This window comes from Caretta caretta, chromosome 2, assembly GCF_965140235.1.
Source record: "Caretta caretta isolate rCarCar2 chromosome 2, rCarCar1.hap1, whole genome shotgun sequence".
NCBI classification, from domain to species: Eukaryota; Metazoa; Chordata; order Testudines; family Cheloniidae; genus Caretta; species Caretta caretta.
This window is the reverse complement of record NC_134207.1, coordinates 89,548,031-89,564,591: the sequence shown is the minus strand read 5'-3', so window position 1 is coordinate 89,564,591 and position 16,561 is coordinate 89,548,031. Positions and strand designations below refer to the sequence as shown.

Sequence of the window (16,561 nt, the reverse complement as noted above, 5' to 3'; positions counted from 1 at the left end):
AAACTTGAAAAATCTTCCAAATCGTGATTTAGAATGCCTGCAGAAAGCAAATGGCAACTTTTTTCTAACCTTCCTTTATTTTTTCTAAATGTGTACTTGTAGGATGACATTCATTTCTTATGCAAAGCTCTGGTAAAAGAATCTTGCACCACTTATACCCTGTGATGGAAATTAGGGGAAGAAAGGGATAAAATGGCTGTGCATAGGAAGTCTCTGCATCACCTGTGCTCTGTGGAGAAGTCTTGGTGCTGGTTCCAAATTGGCAAGCGGTTAAGAGGAGTTTGGCATGCCCGAGTAAAGTTATCTAAGGTTCTTTGAGTATATAACTGTGGATCCAACTGTAGGTGCGTACTTGCCTTGTGTGCACAAGATAGGAGTCTTGTGAATAGCCGTGTTCATCGGAGCAGCTGTGGCAGTCACTATAAGAAGGACCTCAGGGCTTCAGGCGTCAAGAATTCCAAAGGAAGTGCAAGCCACCATAGAGGACCTATCCTGTGAAGGGATGGAGTTGCTCAGCGGTCACACAGACAATTAATCTGAATTCTTTGAAGGCTACCGTGCGTCCCTTTGGAATCTATGCACTGTCTTTTTATCAAAAACCATACTGTTACACACCTCAGATGAGACTGAAGAGCCTGTCCTATCGCATTAGAGAGCCCAGTTATCCACCCAGGAAATAGCCCAGATACATCAGGAGGTGTCAGTCTACTTCTTCTCAGTGACACATTCTGCACCAGTGGCACATCAGCATATTTGACAGGACTGTTGGGAGCCACATCAGAGCAACTTTAGTGAACGTAACCTTTGGAAACCACCTTGCTCCTGCACCAGCCGTGGTCTGCCACCAGAAAGAAGGGTTTTAGGTTAGTTGTTGGTGATGGTTTCTATCAAATTTCATTCCTTAGCCTGCCTCCATCCCATTTCCCTCTCCCTCTTCAGGGACTTCTCTCACAAGAACCTATTGCAGGCAGAAGTGGTTTAATTGCTTTGTCTAAGAGCCAAAGGAGGTGCAACTCAAATCAGGGGAAGAGGCTTCTTTTTCTGTGCTTCCTCTTTCTTCTGAAGAGAGTGACTCTTTGTCCTGTGGTAGATCTGTGGAGACGCCACAAATACATACGTTACCTCAGGTTCAGGATGTTAAAACTTACCTTCCTCATTCCATCTCTTCAAGCTCAAAACTGATTAGCGGCTCAACTTACAGGACATATACTTCCATGTAGCCATCCATAGGAAGTACCTATGATGCACAGTGGGCCCCAGCCATTACCAGTACAAGGCACTGCCATTTGAACTTTCCATGGGATCGATGATCTTGACAAATTGCCTAATGGTATTAGCAGCAGTACACATAAGGAGAGAGGACATTCATGTTTACCTGTACCTAGACGACTGGCTGATCAGAGGCAGGAGTCTAATTTTTGTCTCATTCCATCACAAATGATAGAGTTCATACGAGCTACAATCAACTCTCCAGTGGTGAAAGCCTATCTCCAAAGGACAGGTTCCACTCTTTCTGATCAATAATAACCTAAAGTCAAGTCCAGTTATGACAGTGTAGACTTGCTGAGGTCTACTAGGCCACTCGTTGGTGTGCACATAAATGACACCACTTTCCAAACTTCACCTTTGGTCTCTACAACGTTGGCTGAGGGGATAGTACTTTTTGTCCAAACACACATGAGCAAGAGGGTCACAGTCTTACTCCAAGTTTTGAGAGAGCGCAGTTGGTGGTTAAACCCCAAGAACAAACGAAAGGATGTTCAATACTCTGCCCCCTTTGACAATGATACTCATTACAGACACACTAGGAACAGGATAGGGAGCCCATCTAAACCATTTGTAGGTCCAGGGAACCTGGTCCCAAGATGACTTGAAACATAAACATCCTGGAGCTCATGCCCATAGACTGGCTTGTATGGCATTTTCTACTCTCCTATGGAACTCAGTGGTACAGATCTTGATGCTCAATACACTATATAAATACGCAGGGAGGAGCTGGTTCATTACCCCTTTGATAGGAAGCCATCAAGCCGTGACATGCTGCCCAAATGGGATAACTCCATTGGCTCATTCTCTTCCAGAAATCAGCAACAACCTAACAGACTTCTTGAGCAGACCTGCAGTAGCCAACAATGGGTGGTTGCTGTGGAAATCCATCACAGAGCTGCTATTTGGTCAATTTGAGATTTCTACCGTTGATGTTTTCACCACCAAGAACAGTGCCAAATACCCAAACTTTTTGCTCCAGAGGAATAAAATGCCCTGTTTCATTGCCAGACTGCTTCCTGCAACAATAGACTCAAGTCCTGAATCTACTTCTGCCAATTTTCCCCCTGATCCCCAGGTTGATAGCCAAGGTCAGAAGGAGCAAGGCCACATTCATCCTCAGAATGCTTTACTGGCTGAAGCAGTTTTGGCTTTCAGACGTATTGCAGGTGTCCATTTGGCACTCCATCCATCTCCCAGGCTGCCCAGGCATAATATCACAGAATCATGGTCAGATTCTGCACCCACGCCTACTGTCATTGTACCTGATGACTAGAATATCGGCTGATGGACCACTGATGACAAAGACTGCTTCCAGCAATTCAGGAAAGTCATATACAGGAAAGAGGTGCTCTTTGAAATGGAAGAAGTTCTCCATATGGACAGTCCAATGCAGTCTGGACCTGATAGAAGCCCCGATACCTAAGATTGTCAACTACATGCCACACTTAAAGCATGCTGGCCTGCTCTCATGGTTCACCTCGCAAGAATATCAGTACATCACTCTGTGGTTCAGTCATGCTCCATTGTACCCCCAACTGTATCCAAGTTTCTCAAAAGTCTTCTGCATGCTTAACCACTGGTTAGAGATCCGACTTTGGACCTGCCTATATGTTCTTTCACAGGGACAAAGTGTGCTATATCTGCATCCCAGGTTCATTCCTAAATTGGTCTCAGAATTCCACCTAAACTATTCAATCAATCAGTCTGCCCAAAATCTGACTGGATACAGGATAAAAGAAGCTAAGTACTATGAACATTTCCAGAGCCATACTCTATTATATTGACAGGGCCAAGCCTTTTAAGCCTATCCCCTTGCCTCTTTCTGGTTACGTCCATCCCTTTGAAAAGCCAGGCCATCTCATCATAGAGAATCTCTATGGATCATGCGCAGTATTTCCATCTTTTTTTATCAGATTTCTGGCCACCCTCTCTTCCAAATGTCAAGGCTCACTCCACCATGATACAGGCATTCTCTTCTGCCTGCTTCAGGAATGTGTTGAGATCTGCAAGGTAGCAACATTGGGCAACTCCCTGACCTTTGTCAAACATTACATCCTTGACTTAGCAACTAGGTCAGATGCTGAGTTTGGGAGAGCAGCACTTCAATCATTATTTTGAGTAATATAGCTGAAATTCCTCGTTCCCACCATCCAGTGAGGCCACTGCTTTCCAGTCACCAGTTACACATAATTGAAGAAGAATGAACAGTTACTTACCTACGGTGACTGTGATTCCATCCCACTCCCAAGGTGTAGTCAGCGTGGCTCTCGTGACCCATCCTCAATACCCACTTTAGGGAGTCCTAAGCAACTATGCCCTGGTCTACACTAGGACTTTAGGTCGAATTTAGCAGCGTTAAATCGATGTAAACCTGCACCCGTCCACACAATGAAGCCCTTTATTTCGACTTAAAGGGCTCTTAAAATCGATTTCCTTACTCCACCCCTGACAAGTGGATAAGCGCTTAAATCGATGTTGCCGGCTCGAATTTGGGGTACTGTGGACACAATTCGATGGTATTGGCCTCCGGGAGCTATCCCAGAGTGCTCCATTATGACCGCTCTGGACAGCACTCTCAACTCAGATGCACTGGCCAGGTAGACAGGAAAAGAACCGCGAACTTTTGAATCTCATTTCCTGTTTGGCCAGCGTGGCAAGCTGCAGGTGACCATGCAGAGCTCATCAGCACAGGTGACCATGATGGAGTCCCAGAATCGCAAAAGAGCTCCAGCATGGACCAAACGGGAGGTATGGGATCTGATCGCTGTTTGGGGAGAGGAATCCGTGCTATCAGAACTCCGTTCCAGTTTTCGAAATGCCAAAACCTTTGTGAAAATCTCCCAGGGCATGAAGGACAGAGGCCATAACAGGGACCCGAAGCAGTGCCGCGTGAAACTGAAGGAGCTGAGGCAAGCCTACCAGAAAACCAGAGAGGCGAACAGCCGCTCTGGGTCAGAGCCCCAAACGTGCCGCTTCTATGATGAGCTGCATGCCATTTTAGGGGGTTCAGCCACCACTACCCCAGCCGTGTTGTTTGACTCCTTCAATGGAGATGGAGGCAATACGGAAGCAGGTTTTGGGGACGAAGATGATGATGATGATGATGAGGTTGTAGATAGCTCACAGCAAGCAAGCGGAGAAACCGGTTTTCCCGACAGCCAGGAACTGTTTCTCACCCTAGACCTGGAGCCAGTACCCCCCGAACCCACCCAAGGCTGCCTCCTGGACCCAGCAGGCGGAGAAGGGACCTCTGGTGAGTGTACCTTTTAAAATACTATACATGGTTTAAAAGCAAGCATGTGAAAGGATTACTTTGCCCTGGCATTTGCGGTTCTCCTAGATGTAGTCCTAAAGCCTTTGCAAAAGGTTTCTGGGGAGGGCAGCCTTATTGCGTCCTTCATGGTAGGACACTTTACCACTCCAGGCCAGTAACACGTACTCGGGAAACATTGTAGAACACAGCATTGCAGTGTATGTTTGCTGGCATTCAAACAACATCCGTTCTTTATCTCTCTGTGTTATCCTCAGGAGAGTGAGATATAATTCATGGTCACCTGGTTGAAATAGAGTGCTTTTCTTCAGGGGACACTCAGAGGAGCCCATTCCTGCTGGGCTGTTTGCCTGTGGCTAAACAGAAATGTTCCCCGCTGTTAGCCACAGGGAGGGGGGAAGGTTGAGGGGGTAGTCACGCGGTGGGAGGAGGCAAAATGCGACCTTGTAACGAAAGCACATGTGCTATGTATGTAATGTTAACAGCAAGGTTTACCCTGAAAGAGTGTAGCCACTGTTTTATAAAATGTGTCTTTTTAAATACCGCTGTCCCTTTTTTTTTTTCTCCACCAGCTGCATGTGTTTCAATGATCACAGGATCTTCTCCTTCCCAGAGGCTAGTGAAGCTTAGAAAGAAAAAAAAAACGCACTCGCGATGAAATGTTCTCCGAGCTCATGCTGTCCTCCCACACTGACAGAGCACAGACGAATGCATGGAGGCAAATAATGTCAGAGTGCAGGAAAGCACAAAATGACTGGGAGGAGAGGTGGCGGGCTGAAGAGAGTAAGTGGCGGGCTGAAGACAGGGCTGAAGCTCAAATGTGGCGGCAGCGTGATGAGAGGAGGCAGGATTCAATGCTGAGGCTGCTGCAGGACCAAACCAGTATGCTCCAGTGTATGGTTGAGCTGCAGCAAAGGCAGCTGGAGCACAGACTGCCACTGCAGCCCCTCTGTAACCAACCGCCCTCCTCCCCAAGTTCCATAGCCTCCACACCCAGACGCCCAAGAACGCGGTGGGGGGGCCTCCGGCCAACCAGCCACTCCGCCACAGAGGATTGCCCAAAAAAAAGAAGGCTGCCATTCAATAAATTTTAAAGTTGTAAACTTTTAAAGTGCTGTGTGGCATTTTCCTTCCCTCCTCCACCACCCCTCCTGGGCTACCTTGGTAGTCATCCCCCTATTTGTGTGATGAATGAACAAAGAATGCATGAATGTGAAGCAACAATGACTTTATTGCCTCTGCAAGCGGTGATTGAAGGGAGGAGGGGCGGGTGGTTAGCTTTCAGGGAAGTAGAGTGAACCAAGGGGCGGGGGGTTTCATCAAGGAGAAACAAACAGAACTTTCACACCGTAGCCTGGCCAGTCATGAAACTGGTTTTCAAAGCTTCTCTGATGCGTACCGCGCCCTCCTGTGCTCTTCTAACCGCCCTGGTGTCTGGCTGCGCGTAACCAGCAGCCAGGCGATTTGCCTCAACCTCCCACCCCGCCATAAACGTCTCCCCCTTACTCTCACAGATATTGTGGAGCACACAGCAAGCAGTAATAACAGTGGGAATATTGGTTTCGCTGAGGTCTAAGCGAGTCAGTAAACTGCGCCAGCGCGCCTTTAAACGTCCAAATGCACATTCTACCACCATTCTGCACTTGCTCAGCCTGTAGTTGAACAGCTCCTGACTACTGTCCAGGCTGCCTGTGTACGGCTTCATGAGCCATGGCATTAAGGGGTAGGCTGGGTCCCCAAGGATACATATAGGCATTTCAACATCCCCAACAGTTATTTTCTGGTCTGGGAATAAAGTCCCTTCCTGCAGCTTTTGAAACAGACCAGAGTTCCTGAAGATGCGAGCATCATGCACCTTTCCCGGCCATCCCACGTTGATGTTGGTGAAATGTCCCTTGTGATCCACCAGAGCTTGCAGCACTATCGAAAAGTACCCCTTGCGGTTTATGTACTCGGCGGCTTGGTGCTCCGGTGCCAAGATAGGGATATGGGTTCCGTCTATAGCCCCACCACAGTTAAGGAATCCCATTGCAGCAAAGCCATCCACTATGACCTGCACATTTCCCAGGGTCACTACCCTTGATATCAGCAGATCTTTGATTGCGTGGGCTACTTGCATCACAGCAGCCCCCACAGTAGATTTGCCCACTCCCAACTGACCGGTAGCTGTCTGGCGTTGCAAGCTTCCACAGGGCTATCGCCACTCGCTTCTCAACTGTGAGGGCTGCTCTCATCTTGGTATTCATGCGCCTCAGGGCAGGGGAAAGCAAGTCACAAAGTTCCATGAAAGTGCCCTTACGCATGCGAAAGTTTCGCAGCCACTGGGAATCGTCCCAGACCTGCAACACTATGCGGTCCCACCAGTCTGTGCTTGTTTCCCGAGCCCAGAATCTGCGTTCCACAGCATGAACCTGCCCCATTAGCACCATGATGCATGCATTGGCAGGGCCCATGCTTGCAGAGAAATCTGTGTCCATGTCCTGATCACTCACGTGACCGCGCTGACGTCGCCTCCTCGCCCGGTATCGCTTTGCCAGGTTCTGGTGCTGCATATACTGCTGGATAATGCGTGTGGTGTTTAATGTGCTCCTAATTGCCAAAGTGAGCTGAGCAGCCTCCATGCTTGCCGTGGTATGGCGTCCGCACAGAAAAAAGGCGCGGAACGATTGTCTGCCGTTGCTCTGACGGAGGGAGGGGCGACTGACGACACGGCTTACAGGGTTGGCTTCAGGGAGCTAAAATCAACAAAGGGGGTGCCTGTACATCAAGGAGTATTTCAGGCAGGACTGCACGGAGGGTTCCAATAAGAAATGGTGCACCTAAGTTATCGTTCTTATTGGAACAAGGAGGTTAGCCTGGCCTCTGATTGATACATGGTTAGATTTACCTCGCTGCACCTTCTCTGTGAGTGACTGCAGTGTGATCTAGAAGAATGAGTCCCCTAGACAGGGGAGGGGGGGAGGCAAATGAGTACAAAACAAATCTGGTCTATTTCTTGTTTTGATTCACTCCATCTATCTTTTACATCTTTGGCTGGCAGCAGACGGTGCAGAAGGACTGCATGCCATCCACATCTCATGGCTGCTCGGCAGAAGATGGTACAGTACGACTGCTAGCAGTCCGTATCGCCTGCCCGCTCACCATAAGACGGTTCAATAGGACTGACGGCAGGACTAAAGAGAATGACCTGGTCAAGTCACTCCAAATTTATTCCCTGCACCCATGTCTGCCCAGGCGCTCCCAGCCGACGTGGCCAGGAGCACCTCGGACATGACGATGACGGCTACCAGTCGTACTGTACCGTCTGCTGCCACAAGGCAAGGGGTTGCTGCTACTGTGTAGCAATGCCGTACCGCGTCTGCCAGCACCCAGGAGACATAGGGTGACGGTTACCTGAGCGGGCTCCATGCTTGCAGTGGTATGGCGTCTGCACAGGTAACTCAGGAAAAAAGGCGCGAAATGATTGTCTGCCCTTGCTTTCACGGAGGGAGGGAGGGAGGGAGGGAACGGGGGCCTGATGATATGTACCCAGAACCACCCGCGACAATGTTTTAGCCCCATCAGGCATTGGGATCTCAACCCAGAATTCCAATGGGCAGCGGAGACTGCGGGAACTGTGGGATAGCTACCCACAGTGCAACACTCCGGAAGTCGACTCTAGCCTCGGTACTGTGGAAGCGCTCCGCTGAGTTAATGCACTTAATGCACTTAGAGCATTTTCTGTGGGGACACACACACTCGAATATATAAAACCGATTTCTAAAAAACCGACTTCTATAAATTCGACCTTATTCCGTAGTGTAGACATACCCTATGGGTTTTGAATTGAGGGAGGGTCTTGGCTGTCCTTCCCTTTATGCCCTTGTGTGGGACCACAGGGAGGCATATGGTGCATAAATGGTGTCAAAGGACCGAGCTATTTAGAAGATATTAATCTCTTGTGCATGAGGTGCATGTCCATTCTACAGTAGGATCCACACTGAGTACAATATATTGAAGAACCATGCACTGCAGGGAAAGTAATCATTCTTTCCCTATGATTCTCTGTCCAGGGTTCCAGTGGTCAATGAAACCTTGGGGAAAGGATACAGAGTGGCAGTGGTAGGGCTGGGCGATGGCAGGTGAAGCCTGTTGCTTGCCTGCTAGTTAAAGGAAGGGAGGTCATTTATATCCCTCACAGAGTTTCTTAAGCAAAAGCTGAGTTTTTAGGGTAAATTTACCCTTTTATGAGCACTACATAGATACTTCTGGTCATTTGATTATAAAAAATTTGAACGAACCATGAATCCTGATCAAGCTGGAATATTTTTGTTCCATTATAGTCAATGAGCATATTTTTATTAGCTGTTTCTCTATTTAGAGATGTATAACACTTTTTCCAGGTTGAAACTTGGCATGGGTGATCTCATTTCAAGAGCAGACTTGGAAAAAGTGAAGAGTTTAGTTAAAACAGTTTGTTGTATTTTTAAAGAAAATATACAAGAAAATAGTTTCTTAAAAGATTCTTTTTCATTTAAAACAGTTTTGCAGATGGTTAGTGTGTAATGTGGATGGATTACTTTTGATATTGTGGAAAAGTTTACCACTTTTAATTCTAGAAAGTTTTAAATGATTGTTAATGTTGAGGCTTTACATTCATGGAAATGGTCTGTATTTTCCTGGCTCCAGTTAAATGAATTGCAAAGTTCCTAAGGCCCTGTGTATGTGAGAAATACAACCAGTGTGTGACACACTTATGTGATCTAGTTTTAATTATGTGGTTGATTTGTCTGCACAGCTGAATTTTTTCCTGGCCCTCCCATTTGTCAACAAACTTTCTGTCCACACCTACATCACTATGTTTGTACCAGTCCATTATGGGAATATCTAGGTGGTTATCCCTTACTGTGTCAGGAATGGGATAGGTAGCTTGAAGGACAGGCACAAAGAACAAGCAGCCTGTGGGGGCAATGCACTCTTGTCCGGGTTTTCTTACTATATAGAGAGATAGAGGACCATCCAAACTTGTGATAGTTGTGTATATCCCATCTATACCGCCAAAAAGTGTGAAACTGGTTTCAGAAAGAAAATCATATGCCAGAGTAGGCTGCTTACAAGGAGGAAAGTTGGTAGTGGCTACAATTACTAACCAGTCTTTAACCATGTTGTCTGAACACATCCCATTTAGAGCCATCCATGTCACTAACAAATTACAATTTTAGTTAAAACTTGGATCTTGTCCTTTACATTTCTAGTCTAGTCTGTAGTGTCAATATTGAGATGTTTTGGGTTCAGTATAAAAATGTCATGAGTTAAAAGTAGTGGATAAGGTGGTTCTGATTTACATGAATGCTTCATATCTCTTATTCAAGCATAAACAGAGCTGTACATGTGTTCCGTTTTTATTTTCATGGTGCATGTATATAACTTGGTACAAAATGCAGCGTTGGTTATCTTTAATTTGGCTATAGTTAGTCTTTACTGAGTTCTCATACTTTCATTAGTGGAAATAAAACCTGGAGTTGTATCAAAAACTGTTGAAAAGCAAGAGTCTCGCCTCACCTTGCCTCAGCCAAGTAGGGAATTCAGAGTTGAGGACAAAAATCTGACTCTGTCAACACCCCCCCCCCCCCCCGCACCTGGAGGATGGGGCATAATCCCAGGTTGTTGACGTCCCCTTTGATTTCCCTTGTCCTTGTAAATTGAAGATATTAACATTAATTCAGCTTTTTACATTTAATGTTAATAGTTCAGATATTTATCATAGCTCTAAAAATCCTTAGGGTATTTTTAAGATTATTTTAACTAAAGTTATTAATTTAAAATTATTTAGATCCGTTTTTATGGTCTGGTTAGAAAACTTGTTCACCCCTAAGAAATATTGAGTAATCAAAAATGTTAAGTTACTGCTTCCAAAAATTGTATGATATTTATTCTCTTATGAACTAGGCAAATGGTGGCTCGAAGTTTGCTGGACACTTTGAAGGAAGTCAGCGATGATGAGAGAGATTGTATTGCTGTGCTGGAGAGAATCAGCAGATTAGCTGATGATTCAGGTATGTAGTATGAAAGATCCTAATGGGCTAATGGAGGAAGATCAAAGCTTTTAACATTAGATCAGTGTGTTTTTCTTCCCCTTCCATATTTAAAATAGGCCTTCAGAATTCCATAATGTATTTTGTGATTTTTTTTTTTATTTTTTTTTTCCTCAGGAGTCTTTCTTCCCCTCCCCTGCTGCTTGTTTCAGTAGCACTTTACAAAAACAGCTAATAATTCGTAACTCATCTATAGTGCTTTTCATTAGTAGATCTCAACAAAAGTTTATATTATGTAATCAGGTATCCCAAATTTACATGGTACTTTGCAATTTGTAGATGAAGATACATTCTCTGCCCTGAAGAGCTGACAATTGAAGGGAGCCTAATCCTGTAAACCTTCTGTGCAAAACTCCCATAGGCTTCAATAGGAGTTTCACAGGCAGAGGTCTTGCAGGTTCAGGCCCTATGTTGGTCAAATCAATCACATTATACCACAAACTGCTGAGGTAAAGGAGGACATGAGAATTGATGTGGAAGGAAGGATTTTTTTTTCTTGTAGTAGTAGGGGCTTTAGGAGGAATTTGAAGGTGGGGAGAGGGCTTTGCTGATGGAGCATATTGATACTTTTGGATGTTTGAGATGTGAAGTCAAGCATAGAAGGAAGAAAATGGAATAGTGAGGCAAAAGGAGTGGGAAGAGAGTAGGGGATGGGGTTGAATAAGGGAAAATGAGAGCAGGGAAGTAGGTGCAGTAAAATATATGTAAGGCTTTCTAAGTGAGGATGTGTATATTGAAATTGATGTGGTAAGAAACAGAAAGTTATGGAGATATTCACATCTGGAGAGGTGATGCTGCGGTTGAAGTAACAAGAGAGGAGGATGATTTCAGCAGCAAGAGAGGCCTGACATCACAGGAGGCACAAACATTATTTATACTTTACAGCAGGAATGCTGTGGGAGTTTGAGAAACCTGTGTAGATCTAACATGAGGAGAAAATTGCTTTTGGTCTTCATCTCCCTTACTCCTTTTCTTTCTTCCAGAATCACAGAACACATGCTTTTCAAGGCAAATAGTTCTACCAAGGGCTACCATGTTAATTTATAATGCATGTTTTTGATGTTTATATGAGCAAATGTTATTGACAGATAAGTAGCCATTCGGAGTAAAAATAAGATGATCGTGCTATTTTAAAATATATATATATTTCAATATATACAAAATAGTGGTAAACCATTGTTTCTTGGACACTTTCCGATTTGGTTTTGCTTTTGAAATCTGTGTATCTGTAGCAGCAGTTTGCCTATTTTTGTTTTTCCAACTGTGCTGAGCACTAGCATCTCCTAAGCCCTCAGGTTAATTTTGGGTTCTCAGCATATCTGAAAATAGGACAGATGTGTCTGGGGGAAAATAGCTTCATGAAGAGCTATGTACATTTTGTGCAGTAATATCAGCAGTCTTTATTGCTATAGTGATGAGCAAGTTTTCAGCCTAAAGCTTTCATGCATAACTGTCAATTTGACATATCCGTTTGTAGAAGAAAGATGGAGTACTGAGACCTGAGCTCAAATCTGCTTTGTTTCCTATAGCAAGAGTAGTGTATTTTTGGTCTGGACTGGTATTTGGCTAGTTAGCAAAAGCAGCATTTCAAGCTTTTTGTGCACTGTAAAATTTCAGTTTCCAGTGCTACTAGTTTTGTCATACTGTAGGCCTGATTCTGCAGCTGCTCCGTGAATAATACTGCCATTAACTTCATTGTGAGTTTCATGCATGGTACAGCTGTAATATCAGGCTGTAACCTGTTTCTTTAAGACAGTCAATTTGAACATTCATTGTGCATCTTAAAACAAAACTAGTTACAAACGGAAATAGATCTGTCTTGATGAAGCTGGTAAAAGAGAGTATAAATACTTGTATCTTTTCAATCTACACTGCAGCATTAAATAAAATTACTAATTTTGTATGGTAGAAGTGGTATTTTTGTGACTTAAGTTATTTTCTAAACTTGCTTTGTAAAACTTATAAACAATTGAAAATTTTAATTTATTTGTGCTTTGGACTTGCTTAGTTTGACTCAAATCTCTTATCTGGTGGTACTCTGGCTTCATTGTTAGAATTATACCAGAACCAAGCCTAAGTATCAAGAAAAGCCCATTAGCACGTGAACTGCTGTGAGATTAGACTAAACTAATGTAGACAACTTCTCATTTTTTGACAGCTGATTTCCATCACTGTCACACTTGAACCATGATGATTGGTTTTCTTCTGATTTTTACCATCTGTCAGCTGGCTCAAATGAGAAACTGAGGCAGTTCTTTTTATTGTGTGTATATTGTATAATTAAGTTTGAAGGCAGAAACAGGGACTTGCATTGAATGTTGCATAGTTGAGTGAGAGTCCCCCACCAGTGCTATTCGTAAGGCTGTGTCTCTATCACGGAGGATTTTCGTGGCTTTCGGTGACCTCTGTAGCGGCCAGTGTGGCTAGCTTCAGGGCTGCCCGAGCAGATCAGATAGCCCCTGGGCCAACCACACCGGCCACTGCTGGGGCATTCTTAGGCCACTGCGCCCCTTTGGGGCGGAGGCAGTGAGCTGAGGCCCCCAGCCTTCCCTCCTCTTAGGAGCTGCAGGGACATCCCATCCACTTTTGGGGAGATGAGCAAAGTCAGGTAGGGAATCTGCCAGCCCCGCCAACCCTCTTCTCCCCCAAGGATCAGTGGGGGATCCCTGGCCGCGCACTGCCGCCTGCCTCCCCACCAGCAGGGGTTCTGGGCCAACCCACCAGTCGCTTCCCCCTCTGCATCACCTGCAGCACCCCCAGACCGTCCTCCCGAGAGCACTTGCGGTCCCCCAGCCCAAGCTTAGTTAGGGGTAAATAGGACAATCTTGGACAAGTCACGGGCTGTGAATTTTTGTTTACTGCCCATGACCAGTCCATGACTTTTACTAAAAATACCCGTGACTAAAACGTAGCCTTAGCTATTGGTAATCAATATATAGGTATTACAGCTGGAGTGCTAGAAACATCTATACCAGGGGTTCTCAAACTGGGGGTCGGGACACGTCAGGGGGTTGCGAGGGTATTACATGGGGGGGGTCGCGAGCTGTCAGTCTTCACCACAAACCCCACTTTGCCTCCAGCATTTATAATGGTGTTAAATATATAAAAAGCTGTTTTTAATTGATAAGGGGGCTCGTACTTAGAGGCTTCCTATGTGAAAGGGGTCACCAGTACAAAAGAACTACTGACCTATACTAAGGTTGTCTAATAACTTCCATTACAAACCCATATCTTTAGATACTTCTAATGTTAAGTCCGCTATTGGGCTGAAATTTTCTAGTCATGGTCTCTAGCTTTTTTTAAAGTTTGAACCAAAATGGTTCAGCTGTGTGCCTGCATTTGAGTACAAGAATAATGAGTAAAAATGTGATTTTTATTATAAAAATTCTTACTCTAAGGACACAGAAATTGCCATACGAGATCAGACCAGTGATCTGTCTTGTCCAATATCCTGTCTCCAACGGCTAGTAACATCTGCTTTAGAGGAGGAAACCGGGTAGTAGGCAGATGTGTATTAATCTGCCCCAAGGAAGGTTTCCTCCTAACCCCCAGTAGTTTAGAGTTTGGTGTCCGTCCCAAAGTTTGAGGGTTTCTATTCCTTCCAAAGTTCTTTTTTGTTTTTTTTAATATTTACTACCATAATTGTGGGGAGGGTGTGTGTGTCGGGCAGAAGATATTGTTACACACACAAACATTTAATTTGTTTTGTGTATCCTGCTAAGCTCTTGACCTCGCTGACAACTTGTGGTAAAGAGTTCCACAGACTAATTATACTTTGTGTGGTAAACGTATTTCCTCTTCCGAATTTGCTACTTTTCAGCTTTTGTTCCCCTAGTTCTTAAATAAAAAGCGCGAATAGCAGTTAATGTGGAAACATGAATCTGCCTTGTGTATACATATGCACTTATGTGAAGCCCATCACCATAGCATCTGAATGCCTTACAACCATTAATTGATTTATCCTCCCAACACTCTTGTAAAGTGTAATGTATTCACCCTTGTGAAAGTTAGTATTGCAGTGAAGCCACTGGACTGGGATTCAGGGGTAACATCCCAGCTTTGCCACCGTCTCCGTTGTGGGCATGGACAAGTCACTTGTGCCTCCTTTTGCCATTTTGTAAAATGGGGATAATTGTACTTCTCTACCTCATCAATAATCATGATACTGTCCCTACCTCTGTTATTTTTGTAACATCTTATGTTTCGTTTATCAAACATGGAGCCTGATGCTGCAGGTCCAGTGTCCTTGGAGTGCCATTAACTCCCTTTTGAAGTTAACGTTTCAATTCCCATTGAAGTTGTTGTGAATGTTGCAGAATGCCTGTAGCACTGGGCCCCTTTCAGTTGTAACATCTATAAGACAGGGACTGTATCTTCATCTATTTTTGGAAAGTACCATGTATATTTAGGGTACTATAAAAACTACTAATGTAATAAACCTTTTTAAAGGGCTATGGGGGGAAATGGCAGGTTGGAGATGAAAGTCTCCTGCTGGAAAGATATTATATATTTCACCAAACACAGAGATTGTTAGAACACTGTCACCAGAATGATGAACTAGTTAGTTTTCTACATACATCTGTCTCAAATACAACTTACTTGATAAACTTAACGTTTTCCAAAAACTTATCATGAGACTAATTTTGAGGCTGTAATCAAGCCTAGAATTCTTTTAACCATAATTAATCAAGTAACATATAGTAAGCCGAATATAAATAACTTGTCTGCCATCATTCCAGATTTGTGCATACTGTGCATATAATTGCTATACTCAGAAATGACTGTCAGAGTTTTTTCTTAAGCAGATTTATGGGATGACACTAAATATTTCTGAAAACATGTATGGATGTCAAAAGTAATGTTGAAAAGCCCACTTTAAGTAACAGTTGAGATACTGACTCATAGCCTGCTGACAGCTTAGTAATGTTTCTTTTAGTCTGCAGCTCACATTGTCCTTAAGATTTTGGAATAACTGAAGTGCTTATGTGTCCCCATCCCAGCTGCCAGCAGTTCCACACCCTTACACTCCATCTTCAACTTGTCAGAAAGTCCTCTTCCTTCCCTAATTGCTTCAGCATCTCCTTCCCCTGCCAAAAGTCCCTCTCACTTGGTAGTTACTAGCAAAAATTCTCTCCTTGAACTGGTAGTCCCTAGTTTGGTCCACTCCTGGCTGGTTAGCAAGGCATGTGGAAAGAGCAAAGCATCACAGCTGGCAGCCTGAAGGAGCAGACTGAGGTCTTGTCTGTGTTGATGGCATACCTGAAAAGAAAGGAGCAAGCTCTGTCTTCAGGCTGCGATAGACTTTCACCTAGTCCATTTTTTTTTGTTGAACACAGCCCTAGCAAAGTCTGTGTGGGATAGAGGGACAGATGAAAGGGAGGGGGAAGTGAGTGAGAGATTGAGGCAGGGTGGGGATTAAGAAGTATAATGGGAGAGAGTTGGAAGGAAGAGGAGAGAGAGTATTGGAAAGAAAGAGGAGGAAAATGGTATATGAAAGAGAGTGTATACCAGATTGAAGGAGAGTAGGGAATAAAGCTTTAAGATTTGATTAAATTTATTACTGTTTAAACTAGTCTAACTGTATCATGACACAATACAAACTGACACAGTTCATGTAAACGATATAAATATATATGCAAATTAGATTCTGCCCTCAGGCTCTTGACAAGTGGCCATTGTGATTCGCAGTGCTGGAAATTTTATACATCTTAATGTGAAGCTCAGTACATCGGTGGTGGTTGTGCAGGGAGAGGTACTTTCAAGAGGTGTCGTCTTTCTCCCCACACTGCCTAGCCAGCCTTCGAATACATAACACACACAAACCAGCATTGTTTGATAAGTGTGTTTCATCAGAAGATGGTATCTAATTAAGAACAGAAGCTTTTATGCAAATCAATAAGTATATCCTGTGCAAAAAACTTAATTACATGGAGTTAAGAGTTTTCAA

General features: G+C 44.2%; 1 protein-coding gene across 4 annotated transcripts in view; it reads left to right on the top strand.

Moving 5' to 3' along the window:
- Positions 1-16,561, top strand: part of PPP4R1 (protein phosphatase 4 regulatory subunit 1) — a 95,138-nt gene that overhangs the window by 25,681 nt on the left and 52,896 nt on the right. For all 4 annotated transcript variants that reach the window (XM_075125314.1, XM_048840254.2, XM_048840253.2 and 1 more), the window contains one exon: positions 10,469-10,575. In XM_075125314.1, the coding sequence (XP_074981415.1) occupies positions 10,469-10,575 (107 nt within the window). The remainder of the gene's footprint in view (positions 1-10,468; positions 10,576-16,561) is intronic.